This window comes from Bipolaris sorokiniana (assembly GCF_000338995.1).
Source record: "Bipolaris sorokiniana ND90Pr unplaced genomic scaffold COCSAscaffold_17, whole genome shotgun sequence".
NCBI classification, from domain to species: Eukaryota; Fungi; Ascomycota; class Dothideomycetes; order Pleosporales; family Pleosporaceae; genus Bipolaris; species Bipolaris sorokiniana.
Window position 1 is genome coordinate 468,177 of NW_006911911.1, and position 16,816 is coordinate 484,992.

The 16,816-nt window shown below is 51.0% G+C and overlaps 8 protein-coding genes across 8 annotated transcripts; 3 read left to right on the forward strand and 5 right to left on the reverse strand.

Moving 5' to 3' along the window:
* Positions 1 to 250: 250 nt before the first annotated feature.
* COCSADRAFT_30755 (glycoside hydrolase family 55 protein) lies at positions 251 to 3,606 on the reverse strand (the record flags this gene model as incomplete). The annotated part of the gene is made up of 4 exons (XM_007706630.1): positions 251 to 830; positions 898 to 2,405; positions 2,457 to 2,900; positions 3,433 to 3,606. The coding sequence occupies 4 exons, from the start codon at positions 3,604 to 3,606 to the stop codon at positions 251 to 253; spliced, it is 2,706 nt and encodes a 901-aa protein (XP_007704820.1).
* A 553-nt stretch (positions 3,607 to 4,159) lies between these two features.
* On the forward strand, positions 4,160 to 4,411 carry COCSADRAFT_257057 (uncharacterized protein; the record flags this gene model as incomplete). Its single annotated transcript, XM_007706851.1, has 2 exons — positions 4,160 to 4,310; positions 4,365 to 4,411. Coding segments are annotated over 2 exons (189 nt in total), but the record flags the coding sequence as incomplete, so codon positions are not given.
* Positions 4,412 to 4,697: 286 nt separating this feature from the next.
* On the reverse strand, positions 4,698 to 6,222 carry COCSADRAFT_257054 (uncharacterized protein). The gene is made up of 2 exons (XM_007706852.1): positions 4,979 to 6,222; positions 4,698 to 4,924 (listed from the first exon to the last, which is right to left on the reverse strand). Exons 1-2 carry the CDS (start codon positions 6,119 to 6,121, stop codon positions 4,811 to 4,813), a joined length of 1,257 nt encoding a protein of 418 aa, XP_007705042.1. The 5' UTR covers positions 6,122 to 6,222; the 3' UTR covers positions 4,698 to 4,810.
* A 275-nt stretch (positions 6,223 to 6,497) lies between these two features.
* On the forward strand, positions 6,498 to 7,438 carry COCSADRAFT_41160 (uncharacterized protein). The gene is made up of 4 exons (XM_007706678.1): positions 6,498 to 6,564; positions 6,621 to 6,848; positions 6,903 to 7,035; positions 7,085 to 7,438. The coding sequence occupies exons 1-4, from the start codon at positions 6,545 to 6,547 to the stop codon at positions 7,166 to 7,168; spliced, it is 465 nt and encodes a 154-aa protein (XP_007704868.1). The 5' UTR covers positions 6,498 to 6,544; the 3' UTR covers positions 7,169 to 7,438.
* Positions 7,439 to 8,193: 755 nt separating this feature from the next.
* On the reverse strand, positions 8,194 to 9,648 carry COCSADRAFT_194069 (uncharacterized protein). The gene is made up of 2 exons (XM_007706853.1): positions 9,528 to 9,648; positions 8,194 to 9,419 (listed from the first exon to the last, which is right to left on the reverse strand). The coding sequence occupies exons 1-2, from the start codon at positions 9,558 to 9,560 to the stop codon at positions 8,307 to 8,309; spliced, it is 1,146 nt and encodes a 381-aa protein (XP_007705043.1). The 5' UTR covers positions 9,561 to 9,648; the 3' UTR covers positions 8,194 to 8,306.
* Positions 9,649 to 9,880: 232 nt separating this feature from the next.
* On the forward strand, positions 9,881 to 10,500 carry COCSADRAFT_41163 (uncharacterized protein). Its single transcript, XM_007706679.1, has one exon. It carries the CDS (start codon positions 9,892 to 9,894, stop codon positions 10,246 to 10,248), a length of 357 nt encoding a protein of 118 aa, XP_007704869.1. The 5' UTR covers positions 9,881 to 9,891; the 3' UTR covers positions 10,249 to 10,500.
* A 130-nt stretch (positions 10,501 to 10,630) lies between these two features.
* COCSADRAFT_41164 (uncharacterized protein) lies at positions 10,631 to 11,390 on the reverse strand. The gene has a single exon (XM_007706680.1). The coding sequence runs from the start codon at positions 11,257 to 11,259 to the stop codon at positions 11,053 to 11,055; it is 207 nt and encodes a 68-aa protein (XP_007704870.1). The 5' UTR covers positions 11,260 to 11,390; the 3' UTR covers positions 10,631 to 11,052.
* A 3,823-nt stretch (positions 11,391 to 15,213) lies between these two features.
* Positions 15,214 to 16,272, reverse strand: COCSADRAFT_257093 (uncharacterized protein). Its single transcript, XM_007706854.1, has one exon. The coding sequence runs from the start codon at positions 16,077 to 16,079 to the stop codon at positions 15,519 to 15,521; it is 561 nt and encodes a 186-aa protein (XP_007705044.1). The 5' UTR covers positions 16,080 to 16,272; the 3' UTR covers positions 15,214 to 15,518.
* Positions 16,273 to 16,816: the final 544 nt, after the last annotated feature.

Consider the following 16,816-nt stretch of genomic DNA (forward strand, 5'->3'; position numbering starts at 1 on the left):
ATTTAGGATTATTTATGAGATTGGGTCAGCTTTTCCTTGAAAAGCTTATACTGTACACTATGTATCCAATGTATTCATGTTTTAATCGCTGATTGCTGAGTTTGTAACCTCGTTTCAATATCTCTATTGGCATTTTAATCCCTGAACCTCTGGAAACAAAAAAATACAAGCTAATCCCACATAAACTCAATTATTACTCTCAAAATAATATACACAAGAACCATATCAAACCCCCCTTCAGCCTTCCATCTCACGCCCCAAACCCATCAATCCTAAACACATTCACCGTATCAACAAACGTACTATTATTCTCAGCCGCACCCGCAACCTGCACCCCATCCCGCGTAATCATCTGCGTACTCCCCACCGTGTTCAAGTTATAAAAACTAATATCATATGTCTGCGTCGCGCCCTCAATACTTAGAATCCGCTGCTGACACGCCGTCGGAGCATCGACACGCGAGCAATTCGTGCTGTAGTTATTGAAGAAGGAGTAGAGACCGATGCCGTAGCCGAGGATGTTGTTGCTGCGGATGATACGGAGGCCCCAGCCGGAGACTGTATTAGGGCTTGGGGCGGTGGAGTTGGATGAGGGGGATGTGGCGTTGGAAGGGGTTTCGAACAAAGGGATTAGAGTGGAAGGAGGGGCAGAGGGATCCTCCGAGGAGAAGACGGGGTCGGAGAGAGAGGGATTTACGGGGAAGGGGATGGTGGCGTTAGGGTTGGGTTGGAAGTATGCTGTTTCTGTTTGGATTTGGCCCATGAAGATGTTGCGGGTGTCGACGAATTGGTATTGATAAAGGGTGTGGTGTTCGACTGATGTGCCGTAGCTATTTTTCATCAACGTTAGTTTTTCTCTTCTTGGTGATGGATGGGGGATGGGAAAGGGGAACTTACAGCCATAGTCGTCCGTTGATGCTTTCAACGAGGAGTCCCCGGCCGGCGTAGAGAGTGAGTTGGGCTTCACCGCGGACATCGAGCTCATGGTCGGCGGTCCAAAGCCAATTGTTTTCCATGTACAACCCAGCACCAAACTTTGTTACGTGCATTGTCATGTATGAAGCGATGCAGTCCTGGTCCAGATTGCCTTCGGTAATCGTCACATTACTAGGAGTCCTCTCACACTGTGCAGTTTGCAGTTCTGATCCTGCAAAGCCGCCAATACGGGCGTGCACATCCCAGAGACCGGCTGGCTCCTGGTCATATGTACCGAGATTGTACTCGTAAAGTATGGCACCTGCTTGCTGGCCTTGCGTACTGACGATCAGGTCTGAGATCTCGACTCGACCAGTTTCACCTGGGAGAGCGATTCTCACAACAGGTTGGGGCTCTTCCATTGAGTTGAAAAAAGGACCAGAAGAAAGAATGACAGCAGTAATCGGTTCGCCTACAATGATAGAGCCAGGAGGTATGTAAATGGTCGATGTGACCTTGTAGTATCCCGCATCAAGAAACAGAATCTTGCCTTCTTCTTTGGCTTTCAGAATAGCAGCGTTCAGAGCGGCGGTATCATCCGTACGACCGTTTCCAGTAGCACCGAGATCGCGAGCACTGAGGAACTGAGACAGGGGTATGTCTCCATAATGAGGTTTCGAGCGCTCGTAAAACTTTCCTTGAGCATCCACCAAGTCAGCTGGTCGCTGCGTAGGCTCGATACGACCACGTGCAATATCGGGGCCGCCATAAGAAGTATAACGGTGCCCATCAGCCCAAGCATCGACTACCACGGAACCGGAAGATCCTGCGAGATAGGTTCCATTGGGGCCGACTACAGCAGCCTGTACGTTGTCAAACTTGACGTTTTCCAGATACAGGGCTCCAGCAGCAGCGGGCTGAGAACTATCGGTCCTGGCAGTAGCAATGCCAATCTCTGTGTTCTTGATTTCGCTGTCGAAAAATGTAATGGATCCTATACTCTGTGATGAAGAACCCCCGGAAGAGACATTCAATCCAACACGACAGTTGTTAATAGACACAGACTTGTATGTCCAGCCCCAGTCCCAAAACATCTCAATAGCAGTGTCGATATTGTTGAATGTAAGGTTGCGGGTAGTGAACTGCTGGTTTCCAACTAGGAAGCCGCGACGCCCTCCATTGAACACCAAATCACTCATGAAACCTCCGGAACCCGAGTCGATAAGAAGACCAATGTGCGTTGTTCCATTGTTGGGATTCATGTTAAACACGACATTTTGGATACTAGTTGCCTGTGCAGTTGGCCAGTAGATTGAGACAGCTGAGAAGTTGGTGGGTAGTCTTGTAGTGTCGATGATGATATTGCGGATCTGGCGGTAGAAAGAGACGGTAGATCCGTAGCCAGAACCATCAAGGATCGCTGTTCCGCCAAGAGAAGAAAAGTTGGCAGCAGCAAGGATGGTAGGGAGACAGTTGGGGTTTCCAACAATCTGGGGTTGTCAGTCAATTTCGATCTCGATAAATGGTCTTAGGCGTCATACTTGCGTGTTGTAATAGTTTTTAATGGCGTCAGATATCAAGTATGTTCCACCTGGAAAATACAAGACAGCCGGTGTGTTGGTAGAACTCGAGCAATTGCCAGGCACACATCGGTTGCCGTCTGTAATAGCTCGGTTGATAGCCGCGGTGTCGTCCATAACGCCATCGCCAACTGCACCGTAGGACTTGACATTCCTAAAGACAGTATAGTTGTTTGGGTTTGGGTTGAAGCTAGCAATGCCCTGATGTTTAATGTTTTCCATCCAGTATGGAGCACAATTGGATTCAGAGACAGTATGCTGGCGAGGCTTTACATGTGGATGGGCGAGGGACTCCGCGCGAGCGGAGATGTCGGCAGGTTCGTGAGCATAGCGAGCATTGTGCGCGAGTGCGCATGTCGTGTACAAGCCGAGTACGATGACCGTTGGATTAAACATTTCTAAACACTGAAACAACAAGTAAAAGAGTGACAAGAAGAACAGTTTATGTAGACTCGTAAGATGACGAGGCTTACTCTATCTATACGAGCCGTGCATCTAGTGCAAGGAGACTTTACGCCAAAGAGTACCCCAGGGCATACCGGTTAGCGTTATGAACCCGAGCAGAATATAAGCCGGGGTGTGAAGATCATGCCTATCTGTGCAATTATTCAATAACCCAAGAGAAATTTGTGGGCGCAGAATGGTCTATTCGGGCTTGGTGTTGTGCAGGATGGCCGCGGGTATGTCAACGACATGTCTTTGCGGCTTGCCACAGCTGATCCCTGTTGAGGGTGGGATGACAATCGAGGCCAGTTAGGTTCAGACCTTAAACCGACCCTTCAAAACATGCCAAGATTTGTTTGAGGGTCACTGAACATAGGAGAGTGGTTGTGTCTGTTAGTATGTAATGTAATGATGATCGCCTCATGGGTTGCAGTTAACTTTAGTCCGTTGTCTTGCCTATAGCATAGTAGTACCCATTACGCGACGCGCATACCAAATCAAGATGCCTCCATCGCCAGTGGGAAACCAACAGAATACAGACGGCTAGTACCAATTCCTTGTTGTCCAGTTGATCACTCTTGTCACCCGGTTTGGATTCGATTGGGAAGCATGCTAACAAAACTAGCGGACGCGAAACTATCAGCAGACAGGGGCAGTAGAGCGCCATAGAGGCGGTCCGATCTGACTGAGATTACATTTCTTTTCACGAATTTTGCGCCGCATCCGAGATGACCTCTGACACAGACGACTCGCTTTATAGACCTAGAGAAGAAAAGTGCATACTGTTTATGAAAGACGCACTTGCTTGAGCGTTTTCTATTGCTGTTGTACGATTGGGCTCCGTAAGCATCTCTGCTTTCTGCAGGGCAGCGGTAGACAGCAATTCAACCTGCATATGGCAGATCAAAGGATTCAACTGTAGATAAGTTCCTGTCGATCATGCAAGCCAGGGCGAGCAGATCCTCAAGAGAAGCAAACAAGTCGGTTATGCAAAGCATCGTGAACGGATGTATGTGTGCACGTGACATCCTGACCGCATCGGCAGCATCCGGCGCCAAAACGCCGACTACTCCAAACTTTTGCATATCAAAGTGCCCGCTGTGAACGTCATCTACGAGCTCCGCCTTCTCAAGTCAAACTCTGAACACACAACTCTCTCGGATCCACCCACGTAGCAACCATGTTTGGAGGTTAGTCAAACCCTATCTGGGATGTAAGAGGGAGAGAGGAGGACGGATTCTCGGAGTGGATTGTGGCTGACAATGGATGTAGCACCACCACAGCCTTCTAAGCAGGAGCTTGCCGCGGCAGAGGCGCAGACCATGTCCGATATCAAGTGGACGGCAGCTAGCGCTGTTGTCTTGTACTTTTGTAAGCAAATCTCTCCAGAGCTGCGCAAGTGTACTTTGGGCTAATCATCAGCAGCGCCGCATCTCGTCGAATACGTCTCCAAGTTCTTCTAAGCGGAACGAACCTACTGTCACATACTGTACCTGCCTACACGCCGATAATTTGTGGGCGAGAGGAGTGTGATGTCGAAACGAACGGCAGCTGTATCATATACGCGCATGTAGTCAAAGATGCGCTTGTAACAATACCAAGGCACACGAGTTGCCTGACGGAAAACGCTGGTCACCGAGTGTAATGATATCCCGAATGCAAGAGTTTCCATTGTTTCGTGGTTCTTTCCAAGATGGGCATTGCAAGACAAAGTGTACAGAATGGTAGCAATGCCCCCGGGACGCTAAGACTATTATCGGTTTCTATGCATCCGTCGCTTGGTATCTCACAACGCCCAACTTTTTGACAATATAAAACCCCGCATCTCTAGTGAATCATACATGCTCAAAGCGCCAAAGTACATTATGAAATTACCGCTTCGCTGGCCTTGCCTGCTTTGATACTTCCCACTCGTCGTACTCTTCCTTGGTATCATCAACCCATTTCTTGAGGTGCTCGAGTTGACGGTCGTAATCTTTCAGGAGCTGGAGGATAACGTTAGCTTGTGGTCTAGTATCTGATAGTAGTTGGTATCTCACCTTCTCCAGTGCCTTCTGGTCTTCCTCTGAAAGAAGCTCGCCGTTCTGTTGCTTGTCCATGGTCCTACCCAGCTTCTCTGTTTCCTCTTGTAGTATCCGCGCACGCTCACGTACGCTAGACATGCGCGCCCAAATCTCCTCTTGCCGACCTCCGAGTACGGGGTCAAAGGTCTGTTTCTCCAGCTCAATCAACTTCTTCTTCAAATCCTCCTCCTGTGGGTCCATGACGTATCCTCGGTTTCGCAAGATTTGCACCTTGGTCGCGAGGGCCAGTGTTCGCTGGGTAAAGACAATGTGCTTGCGCTTGGCTTCGGTGATGCGCGACGCTACCGTCAGCTCATGTGCGTCCTTGAGCAACGAGAGACTGTTGTTGATTTCATGAAGACGTGTGCGCAGCGCGGTGACGGCCGCAGCTTGCTGCCGTATGCGCTCTCCGACTTGCTCGAAACCACGCGCCAGGACCGGGATGGCGCCTGGGCTCGGTTTCTTCGAGAGGGCTTCCTCCCATTTCCGTTCATCTTCCCCTTGCGAGGGCCCGTAGAAAGGCGCTTCTTCTGGCTTGACAGAGTTGTAGAAGTAAAACTGGAATACGCATTCCGGGTTCTCTGGGTCCCACTTGTTATTGAGGATTCGTATCTGTTCGACGACCGACTTTTCTCTGTGACCGCTCATGGTAGAGCCAGCGAAGGGCTGTGCTGAAGACTGGCGCAGCTGGGGGAGTCCTTCGCGCTGCTGTTGGATGCTTTGCGCCTGCACGCTGTTTAGAATAGGGGCAGGCTGGAGCGAGGCGCCAAAGAGACTGTTGCTCATGTTGGGCTGCTGTTGTTGCGCCTGCTGCTGGTGCTGCTGGGGCTGACTGAACAAGCTCGCACCGGCATTTTGTTGTTGCTGTGGTTGGCCAAACAAACTTGAGCCCGTGGTCTGCTGTTGCTGCGGTTGTGTCGAGCCAAATAAGCTCGTGGTATTGTTCTGGGCCGGCGCCGCAGAACCAAACAGACCCCCGCCCATGTTGCTCGACTGCTGAGGTTGCTGTTGCTGCTGCTGCGATTGACCAAAGAGACCGCCAGCTGGTGCTGTAGTGCTTCCAAACAACGTGCCCGTCTTCTTTTCTCCTCCGCCAATATTTCCAAAGCTAAAAGACATGTTGAAGAGAATGCGCGCTGTGCGGATGTTTATTCAAGCTTGCTCGTAAAGTAAGGAAACGAATGACGGTGTCTTCAAGTCGCGGACTGTCAGGCGCTGGGTTGTTTGTTTCCGGTCGCGGTAGGAAACGCGAACGGAGCCTCGTAGAGATGCTGGCGATAGAGACAGGTACTGTGTAGTTCAATGGGTGTGCATTCCGGCCGATGAACTGTGTACGAGGCGACGCAAAAGTGCAGTTGAGATGCAGGCGCGAGAGTGAAGAGAGATTGTTGTCTCTGCTTGACAAAGGTTCAGGCACAGGCGGCGGCCCCATCACATCCCTGCCAGTTTTAGTGAAGTGCCAAGCCGACATCCGCGACGACCTGGCTACCATCATCTTCAATTCCCAAGTCGATAGTCCGCCATTGGCACCCACCCGCCACCATGTCGTCGCGCCAGCCCAGGTAAATGCGTCCTCTGTAATCGCCTATAAGCTTCACAGCCTAATTATCCCATCCAGGTTCAACCAGCAAGCCCTCATCGACACAACTCCTCTGCCTGACGACATCCCCAAGGTCCAAGAGCTCGGAGCCAGTTCTGCGCCCCTCCTCAGTGCCTCGTACTTTATTGGTGCGCGCTGCAAGCCCTTCAACGATGACTACATGATGTGCAAGACCGAGGCCAACGGCCGGGGTGAATTCGAGTGCATGAAGGAGGGCCGCAAGGTCACCAGGTGTGCCGCGAGCGTGTGCGTACTGGAGCTGTAGTTGTAGGACGAAGCGGGTGCTGACACATGCGCCAGTATCAAGGACATCAACGAGAACTGCCTGAGTCAGTTCCGCACCCACTGGCAGTGTCTTGAGAACCACAACCAGCAACTCTGGAACTGCCGGTCGGAAGAGCGCAAGCTGAACAAGTGTGTGTTTGACAAGCTGGTACGTCTGGAAAATTTCCCCTGCAACCCTGTGTACTCATTTCCTGCAGAAATTGGAGAAGACGATACCAGATACGCCCAAGGGAGAGACACCAGTCCACCTGCGTACACGCAACATCTTTGCAACCCACTAACTGCTGTATATGTACCGCTGGGAGCAAGCAAAAGGGAAAAATCAAGAATACCAATTCAAACGTATGGCTGTGACGATATACACCAAGATTCTTTTGCATTGTGAAGAAACGAGTAATTTACCATGATCAAATACTATGTCCCAGGCTCATCCTTATGACTACCATTCTGTCGCCATTACCACAGTATTTGAAGAGCTCAGCATCACTATACATTTATCTCTTTATCACATAGCCACATAGCCACATTAGCTGGTTTCTTTATATTTCATCGCTTCTGATATACATTCTCGACATTGCCCTAATTTCCCTTACTCAAATGATCGCATCTCCAACTCGTCCCAATAAACTACCGTTGTAGACATTCTAAAAGCCAGACTTGACAAATCTGCAAAAGTCGTAACTCCTTACAGGTGTTCACTATCGACATCACGCGGATCCCAATCAAGCCCATATGACTCTCATAGTCCCCAACTCTTATGGTCCATCAACCAAAATCAACACCCAGCCTCCAGCAGGCTAGAAAGCGACTTGAGGCCCCCCGATTACTGAATTCTGCAACACACACATGACCCTCCTTTTCAGTTTGCACACTGTCAACGTTAAAACAGTTAGATACTACTCGCTATATAAACTGTGCTCTAGTCTGTTCTCTATTCAAGCTCCTATGCACTGCGACATGCTCCTCATCCGAAATCCCATGCAGAGGAAGTAGTCGCAACAGGAAGGGCCAGTTATGGGGTGTGTAGTTGAGGGTTTAGGTGGGAACTTCAGGATTTTTAGGACAAGAAGGAGGTAAGAATACTGGACAGACTGTAGAATGCTATCATGGATGATATAGTAGAGGCTCTTGTTGTCAGGTTCTGTAGGCAGAATATACACTCTATTGGAATGGTCTACGACGAGACGAGACATTTACTGTATCTCTCTCCATGATTGTGAATGTATTGAATAGGACGTCTAAGTTCATATAGATAACAATATTATTTGTGATAGATACTGTAGATATCTTGACATTTGATATCTATGAGCCACTCATAGTATTCTACACATGTTTTCTACTCATTAACACCGCGGTACAGTCTCGCACCGCTCCTGGGTATCTATACAATACAAACTCATCAATCATCACACCGCCACATCAAGCCCTCCATCCGGCACCACCTCCACCTCCACCCCCACTACTCCCACCACCCCTTGCAGCGCCCAAGAAGCGATCTCGCAATGACCCCCTATTAGCCGCCGCATTCCCAGCGGGCGAACTCCTCAAAAATGAGCTTCCATCAAGAAACGAGCTACTCCCATCCATCCCAAAACTACTCCTTCCATTCCCCAGATCAACACCCAGACTAACTCGCCCAGCCGTCGGATGCGCACCTAACGTCATCCCCCCAGGCAACCCCGAGCTACGACGCCCAGAACTGCGTCTCCCACTGGAGCGCCGCCTCCTCGTCGAGCGCCGCGACCGCGCCGATACAAGCCCCGTCGGCAGCGCCGAATTATCCAAGTCGCTTGAATCCTCGAGTTCCGAATCCGTATGCTCGTAGCTTCCAGCTTCGGGGACATCGTCGTCAAGATCGCGTTCGTCTTGGAGGACGCCTGCCATTTCCGCCTCTTCCATCTCGAGCATGTGGGAGACTTCTGCTTCCATCATGCTGCCTTCGATGAAGCTGTCTTCGTTAAAGGGGACGGTGCTCTCTTCCTGTGCGTCGCCGCTGATTTCGCTACCTTGTTCTTCTCGTTCGTCTTCCGAGTCGCTGCCGCTGTTGCTGTTGCTGCTGCTAGCGGCGCCTGAGGAGGATTCGCTCATGCTTTCTTCGGCTTCGGGGACTTCGTCGTCGAGGTCTCGTTCTTCTTCGCCTATACCGGCTTCTTCTTCCATTTCGCCACGCTCACGTTGCTCTTCGTTTGCAGCTTCTTGTTGCGCGGCGGCCAGATCCATCATTACTTGTTCGCGGCGCTGCATCATTTCTTGTTCCTCTTTCTCGAGCTCCTCGTCTTTGAGGGCTTGGAGGGTTTTCGATACGCCCGGGGGACGCAGCCATCCTGCGCCGAAACGACGGACGTTGAGTTTCCGATGGGCAATGGTGTTTTCGTCGGCTGTGAGGCTTGACAGCAGCAGGTTTTGGTTGTGGTGGGGTGTGTGGTGCGAGTTTGAGCGTCGTTGGTTGTGCGACGTGTTAGGCGGGGACTGTGACTGCGTGTCTTCAAATGCTGCATGTGTATTGTGGAGGGAGGGCCACAGACTGGCGTCCTGTTTATTGTGTTAGTCTTTTATTCTCTATATTCGACATGCTTCTCAAAGATGTTGCGGCTGGTTGCAGCATCGAACATCTGAACACAAAAAGTAGGAAACACTTACTGGACGCGGCGCAATCATAGGTAGGGAAAACATTTTGAGTGATGTGTAAACCTCAAGAGCGCGCTCCAGGAGAAGCAGACGATCAAGTCAAGGAGCATCGATTGTGGCGGTTGGTCGCGTTACAACGCGTTGTTTGGTGTTGATCGTACTCGAGGTGAGCGCATGGCCCCACCTCGGTTCGTCCTGAAGAAGGAAGGCATCCGCCGTGTACGTTCACGGTTCACGTTCACCCCACTACACTTCTCTACTTCTTTATGTGCTCGTCAAATAACTTAACTACGTGTAATTTATAGGTCCAATAGGTACACGACAAACTTAGAGAATATGTTGATTGTCTGATACTTTAATATTCTAGTCCAACGTGATGTCTCTCGTTCATCAACTTCATCCATACACATGTCTCAGACATCTGGTAACATGCCATAAGTTTCCACATAGCAACTCTCTGAACTCTCTAGCAACATTAAACCCATATCTCACAACTGCAGAAACAAATCGAGATCCTTCTAACCTTACTACCTCCATCCCTGCACTCCATCATGTGAACATATCAACTAAAGTACACTTGACGCCATCCCTCACCCACGTGCTCCCCCATCACAAGACCAACCGCATATGCCCTCCCAAAGAGAGGGAAAAAAGTCTCCTCCTCCAAATTTCCCACACCGCCGCAATATCTGGCTCCGGAATAGTCGACCCAATCTCCCACCTACCATGCTAAAACCCGCATTCCACACACGCACTCTCTCTACCCCCATCCTCACCGGACATTATTCCTACTAAAGAAAAACAAAGTAAACAAAATATGCACTTGGTAGCCCTACTTACTATCCCTCTCTTCCCTCTGATTCCCCCACGAAATAAGTAAAAGTAAGCTTGCATAACCCTATCCCTTTGGCGAAATCTGCATCCGTAAAGAAAAAGTACCTCACACCGCATGATCCCCAAAAGCAAAAGTGCTTCAAAGTACCCAAACGCGGAAGTTTCCCTGTTAGGAAGTGGGAAATATGTTTTGCTTTTTGCCTTACCGGTGACTGCTTAAACATATTGTTTTCTCTTTGCTCTTAGCCTCTCTGTGCTTTACGCAGTCTCTACATGAGGGCGATTTATTTTCGTTCGGTGGCTAAATGGGGTATAGTGGGTTTGTCGATTTGACGAAGGGGGAAAAGCAAATATTCCAGTAACACAGAAGGGAAAAAGCAAAGAAGGAAGTGGGAGGTTGTATCACACCGCCATATCTACGCGCCCTTCATTGTTTCTGAAGTTCCGGGTTCAGTATTTGTTTTGTAAGATGTCGCTGAACGGATGGTGCTTCTGGAAGTCGGTCTGGGGGAAGGGGGGGGGGAGTATTCTTCGTTGTACCGGTTTTTTGTCTTGCTTTTCCCTTGTTTTCTTTGTTTTAACGGGGGGAAAGGCAGGCAGGTGTTACTTTTCTGGGTTTGGGTTTGGTTTGCGGTTTGTTTTACATCATATTTACCGTACTTCTTTTTTTTCTCTATCACGACATCCGGTGTCTCTGACTGCCTCATTGAATCACGGACCCGACTGCGGATGCATGGAAAAGGGCAAGTTTGTGCGTGCCAGTGCTGACGCGGGTGTCAGATGCTGAGACGGGATTATGCGGATGAGCGGTATAGGGGGTTTGGGCAGAGAGAAAGGGAGAAAAAGGAAGAGGGACCAGGTCGGCGAGTTGCAGAGGCAGATGCGAGACCTGTGCAGAGTGTTTGGACATCGTGACTAGAGCATATGTCTGGGTGCGGGAATGTATTCCGGAAATTGGGGTCTAAGAGAGCAGGACGAGGGACGAAGCTATGGCGATATGCATTGGCGCGTGACGCGTATGGTGGTCCATACTGTATAAGCTTAAACAGCATAGTGTCTATTTGTCCTTTCGGGCAAAGGGAAGGATTCCGATATCTCGTGCACCTGTCATCTGTGCCCATGAGTGTTCTACATGCTTCTTCTATTCTTCTCTACGGTAATATCCGATCCCTATCATGGCGGCAGATCAGCTTTTCGTCATGCTTCTTTTCTTAGCCCAAGCATGTGGGCTCCGAGGACCATGGGTCGGGAAGTTGGGGTGAGAGGATGGAATGCGACTATCTAAATAGATTAGTTTTTCTTCTTTTTATCACATGGCCTTGGAAATGCTACATTATCACGTCTTCACGTGAACGTTGTTGTAATGTAACCATGCACGTAGATTTCAGTAGTTACTAAGTGATGGGACCATCGGATGAGGCAGAGAATTACCACAGTCATGTACCACTGTACTGATCGTATGTCTAGTTGAGCCCCTTAGTGCATCTAGTGAGCGAATAGGTACACGTATTTTCTGATAGTTGACTATACTTGTTCACACAGACTAGAATCTACTACGACAATCGGCGGTGATGCCGTCCATGTCACCCTGATCCCAGGTTGTATCTGTAATGACCAAGATTTTTAGTCCAAACACTTAGTTCAAACATGGCATAGGCTTCCTTGCAATAAAACAATGACAAGCGATCATGTGGTATCGGGCCATGGAGCTATCCATGCGCCATTAATGGAGTTGAGAAACAGTCACTTGTATACCAGGCTTCCCCGGAAATGCAAGTCCCACTATCATCGCAACATCCAAGTAGACAAAACCTACTCTTCCAGCAACTCTTTGGTAGAACCATTTCATATCATGTAGGGGCCAGCACCAAACAGTCGCAATGGCCATTTGCCGGTGACGTCGTACGCCAACTTCCAAAACCTGTTACTGTGTATATACTGAAAGACGGTCGAGAGCAGTCAGCATGAGGCCCTGCACGGGGCGCCATTGGGCATCCGCGGCCGCTAACTGTGCTGTCGTCGACTACCCGTACGCACATATATACACATGTACATACATCCTCCCGTAGGATTACCGCTGCATCGCCAAGCGAGGCTCGATCCTGCTATTCCCGCAGCGTGGAAGCCCTTGAATCTAGATAGTGTATATCGGCTTAAGATAGTATCCCACTCGGCACGGTTTGGTTGCTAAACCACCCCACGCCGATCTCAGTTCCCGAGGCCTTCAAAAGCCGACTCCGGTTCGAAGCCAAGGATGGGTGCAAATTTCTGCAAAAGCGGGTGTGGGGTCGATGCATCTTGAGCCACAGATAGAATACTATTGGGTGTCAAATCTGGGCAATAGGACAAAAAATGTCGGATGCGGGCATAGTATGTAGGTAAAGCTGTGGTATCCGTCGTCGGTGACGCATAGTTTGTCATTCGCTGGTGCCGGAGTCGCGGCCGTGGCGGCTAACTTGGCGGGATCGGCTTAGCGCTACGCCCATGGCGCTGCTCTCGCATACGCGATGCTAGTGGCTTCGCTCACGCCTGTGTCGAGATTTCTGACGTGCACCTATTGCTTGAGAGGAAATGTGGCATGATGGGACGATAGTGATCGGGGCAAGATGGTTAACAGGCTGACAATTGAGTCGGCGCGCCGGAACGAGGCGTTAAGAGAAGCCGGATAGCGGATGGTCGGACTAAGCGTCATGGTTTCTCTTCCCACAACGGGTATGCCGCAATCACATAATGCATGCACTGGAAGACGGCTGCAACCAAACTTGGCAGGGCACTCATGTCCGCGGCTCCATAGCGCCATAAAGCGAGAAACAGTCGGAAGTGGAGAAGTGGCTATTCATGTGCCGTCGCTGCTGTGCAAGTGCTCGAGACATTGCCAGGCCAGCTCCACGCACAACCGTATGCGTACTGCAGAAATCTTTTCCGCAAAAGCACTAGATGGCTTTTTGCGTCCAAACTTTGCGGCAAAACGTAAGAGACGCAGGCTTAGGGCCCAGATCACATGAGTGGCTTGCTGTTTACGAGCGGTAGCAGGTCCTCGAAAAAAAATGCTGCAGACAGTCAGCGACAGGGAGGGTGCAATTCGCGCGCGAGAGCGAGAGCGAGAGAGGGGTCGAATCCCATGTACCAAGTACATTCAGCGACCACTTTATACCAGAGCCACTCATGTGCCCGTCTCTTAGGCCCGTTATACTGGTTCTCATGCCGTTGAGTCCCCAATCACACCATCGGCGTGCTGGATTGAGTAAAACTGCCCGTCTCAAAACAGACTGGTAGGCCACGGCGGTCCCGCTTCGTGACGATGGCGTGCAGGGGGCCAAAGGGCCAGATCGGGTACGCCACTTGCTAGCGAGCCGTAGGCGCAGGCTGTGTGTTACAGCTGAGGGGGTTTGTACGGGTCGACAAGTGGTGCCGCGGGACGCAAGCCTATTCGCGGGCTTGCAACAACGAGCCACTTAGAGTACCGTGCACACAACGGTTTCTGTTGCGTCTGGGTGTTGTTTTTTGCTAGTACTCTTGCATTCATTGTCATGTATACGTAGAACAGTAGCAAGATGCAAAACATACTTGCCTGTCCAAGGCTGTTTACTCTGTCCTGTCAGTCTAAGGGGCAGAGCATGCTGTCATGGAGTATGCACTCTTCTGCAGCAACACGTAAGCAAGCTGGTGCTTTGGCACTCCATTTGCCGAGTCTCTGATCTGACGTCTACCCACATGGTAGGGGTCAGAAGGGGGCGTTCTGCAATGGAGCGTGTCACGCATCTGAGGACATGTGCGGCACGTTGCAACGCCCTGTCAACGGTCTTGAGCATGGCCTGGATGGAGTTGCCTAATGGATCTTTTGTCGACTACTGGCATGCTTCACAACATGTCACAGTCCATGACACAGCATATTTCTGCCCAGTTGGTACGCAGGCCACCAGCTTTGGTGAAACTGTTTTGGCCGTTTGTGCCAGTGTCTCCCCCATCATGTTGCCACCCCAAGACTGATCGGTATACCCAAGCACGCTAGGCATGCAAAATCCTCGACGGCTCTATATGTATGTATGTATGTACATATGTACGCAACATGGGCATAGGTATATAAGTAGATAGGTGAGTTATAGCTTCGTATATAGTATACCGCTACGTGCCTGTAGGAAATTCTCCGAGACAGCTGTCATTTGTCGGGTTGGCGCTGGCCTTGTGAATGACTTGCAGCAGCCGGTTGAAGGCTTCCGGAGTGGCAGGATGAGGAAGCGGTATCATGTCGAATCAAACAAAGACCATATGTGATGGAAAGCTACCAGGTCGGGATGCGAGACAATCGCTGCTGTACTGCGTGTCATCCTTCCACGGCCGCATAGACAGGTCAATTGTCGCGCGGCATCGTGTGTGGCTGACTGTGCATATATGCATATCCTGTATCCATGGACGGTTCATGCGACCATAGCCGTCGTTGTCGTCGACATTGTGCGGTTTGCAGTTTCGTAGTTTGCAATTTTGCGATGAGCCATGGTTGACCGGCCAAGGCAAGAATACTCGAAGCGCCATGTTATCAATGAACTATCTACGCGACGGCAAAGCTTGGCAGCGATAGTAGGATACTAGCTACCGACGTTGACCCACTATCTAGAGGTCAACGAGGCCTCCAATCTTGGTCTGCACACGCACGGGATATCTCACCATGTGGAGGCGGGCGAATCAAACTTTGGGACATGTTCACGCAGAAGCGAGCATGGTGGTAGTCGTGTGGCCCGCTTTGCAAAAGACGTACGAGGGCGGTTGATTATGCCCATACGCGGCATAGTGTAATTGCTCTCGACGTATAATTGCCTCTTGCTATAGCTCGACTTTTTTAATCGGGCCTCTACGCTGGCCAAAGTGCTGGAGCAAGTCATAGTTTGCGGCGCCTGAGCAGCATGCCGCAAAGGGAATCCATGTCTTGAAGTAGCAGTCGGTCGGTGGTAGACGCCGACAAGGGCCCAATGAGCATTTGGCCGCACAAGGCACGGTCGATCAAAAAAGCATGACCCAAGAAATGGAATCGAGTCGACTGCTGGGATTCCGAAAATCCCAGCGGTGAGCGTTGACAGGCGAGCGGAAGCGGGGACTGGATCTGAGGGATTGGGCATAGGCGCCGATAGACGGACAGAGAGTAAGTTCCTGTTACGAATGGGATCGAGGCCGTCAGACACATTGAAACCAGAGAGTCGCGATGCAAAGTTTATCAGGCCGACAGACAGGCATAAGACGGGAAGCGTGCAGGAGGAACGCTGGCGGCACAGGACGGGACAGGCGAGGCTCATGCTGGGAAGGGGGAGGGAACGGACGGGACAATGGGTGTGGGCGGATGTGTCCATGTCTGTTCTGCTGTCCTGTCGCGTCGCATCGCATCTGCAGCCCTGGAAAGCGTCTGCCACTGCCACTGCCACCATGGCACACAATACGAGGGCGACTGGAGCCGTGTGGACAGGCGGGCAGAGGCCTTGGCTTGGCTCGGTTTGCCGGATGGGCCTCCGCGCTCAGCCAAGTCGTAGGCTGGCGTGGATCGGAGGCGTGCATGGCCGGCCGGCCTCGACGCAGTGGCATGCCATGATTCGCATGCCGGGGTGGGTGTGCAGGGCCTGCAGAGGCGACGCAGTGTCTTGATTGTGGGCGCCGAGAGGCACAGTGACACGGGCAACCGACAGCAGCCGCCCTAGGCTTGCCTTGCCTCTGCCTCGTTGTCGCGCGCCCGTTCCCTAGCATGGAGGTGGGTGGGCAGGGCAGGGAACAAGGAAGAATCTGCAGCTAGCAGCCCATGGGCGGGGGTGGTCGGGGGCCGTGGGCACAGAGGTTCAGGTACATCTCCCGCGGTGGAGCGCATGAGTTTCGCAATCAAACAAGTGCGAGTCGACGGAGGAGCATGGCGCTGGGCCCCTTTGGGGGAGGCTGCGGGCGCTGGTGTTGGTGATGGTGTGTGTGTGAGGTGTAAGTGTTTAGGTGGTGGTGGTGTGGTGGGCGTTGGCGTGCGGGTCGAGATGAGAGAAAAAATAATAATCGAGGCATAATAATACGGAGTTTGATTGTATGTACTATGTACGAATGTGTGGATGTACGTGTGGATGTACGTACGCCTGTATGTAAGTAGTATGTATGTATGTATGTATGTATGTATTGTATGGATATGATGTGTATGTGTGTGTGTGTCTGGATAGATGGATGGCTGGATGGATGGGTCAATGGACTGGACACGGCGCGGGGCCCAATCCTCTGGCGCCCCGGCGCGCGGTGGACCGGCACAGCCAAACCGGGCGGCCACGCTGCAGACGGTGATTCCATGTCGCTATACTACACACATACGGCCGTGGCCAGCTCTCGGTGGTGTCGTTCGCAGCGCAGGGATTGCTGACGTTGGCTCTACTGCGGCGAACATCAGTGGGGTGCTGCGCTGCTAAGAGAAATAATTAGTAGCCTTCACTCCATCATAATCCACTCTTTTCCCT

Coding starts and splice junctions, on each gene's coding strand:
- COCSADRAFT_257054 (XM_007706852.1), bottom strand. CDS start 6,121: ATGTCTTTTAGCTTTGGAAATATTGGCGGAGGAGAAAAGAAGACGGGC. Junction 4,925..4,978: donor ACCAGAAGGCACTGGAGAAG/GTGAGATACCAA, acceptor GTTATCCTCCAG/CTCCTGAAAGATTACGACCG.
- COCSADRAFT_41160 (XM_007706678.1), top strand. CDS start 6,545: ATGTCGTCGCGCCAGCCCAG. Junction 6,565..6,620: donor ATGTCGTCGCGCCAGCCCAG/GTAAATGCGTCC, acceptor TATCCCATCCAG/GTTCAACCAGCAAGCCCTCA. Junction 7,036..7,084: donor AGTGTGTGTTTGACAAGCTG/GTACGTCTGGAA, acceptor CATTTCCTGCAG/AAATTGGAGAAGACGATACC.
- COCSADRAFT_194069 (XM_007706853.1), bottom strand. CDS start 9,560: ATGTTTTCCCTACCTATGATTGCGCCGCGTCCA. Junction 9,420..9,527: donor CTATGATTGCGCCGCGTCCA/GTAAGTGTTTCC, acceptor CACAATAAACAG/GACGCCAGTCTGTGGCCCTC.
- COCSADRAFT_41163 (XM_007706679.1), top strand. CDS start 9,892: ATGTCTCTCGTTCATCAACTTCATCCATACACATGTCTCAGACATCTG.
- COCSADRAFT_41164 (XM_007706680.1), bottom strand. CDS start 11,259: ATGTCCAAACACTCTGCACAGGTCTCGCATCTGCCTCTGCAACTCGCC.
- COCSADRAFT_257093 (XM_007706854.1), bottom strand. CDS start 16,079: ATGCTAGGGAACGGGCGCGCGACAACGAGGCAGAGGCAAGGCAAGCCT.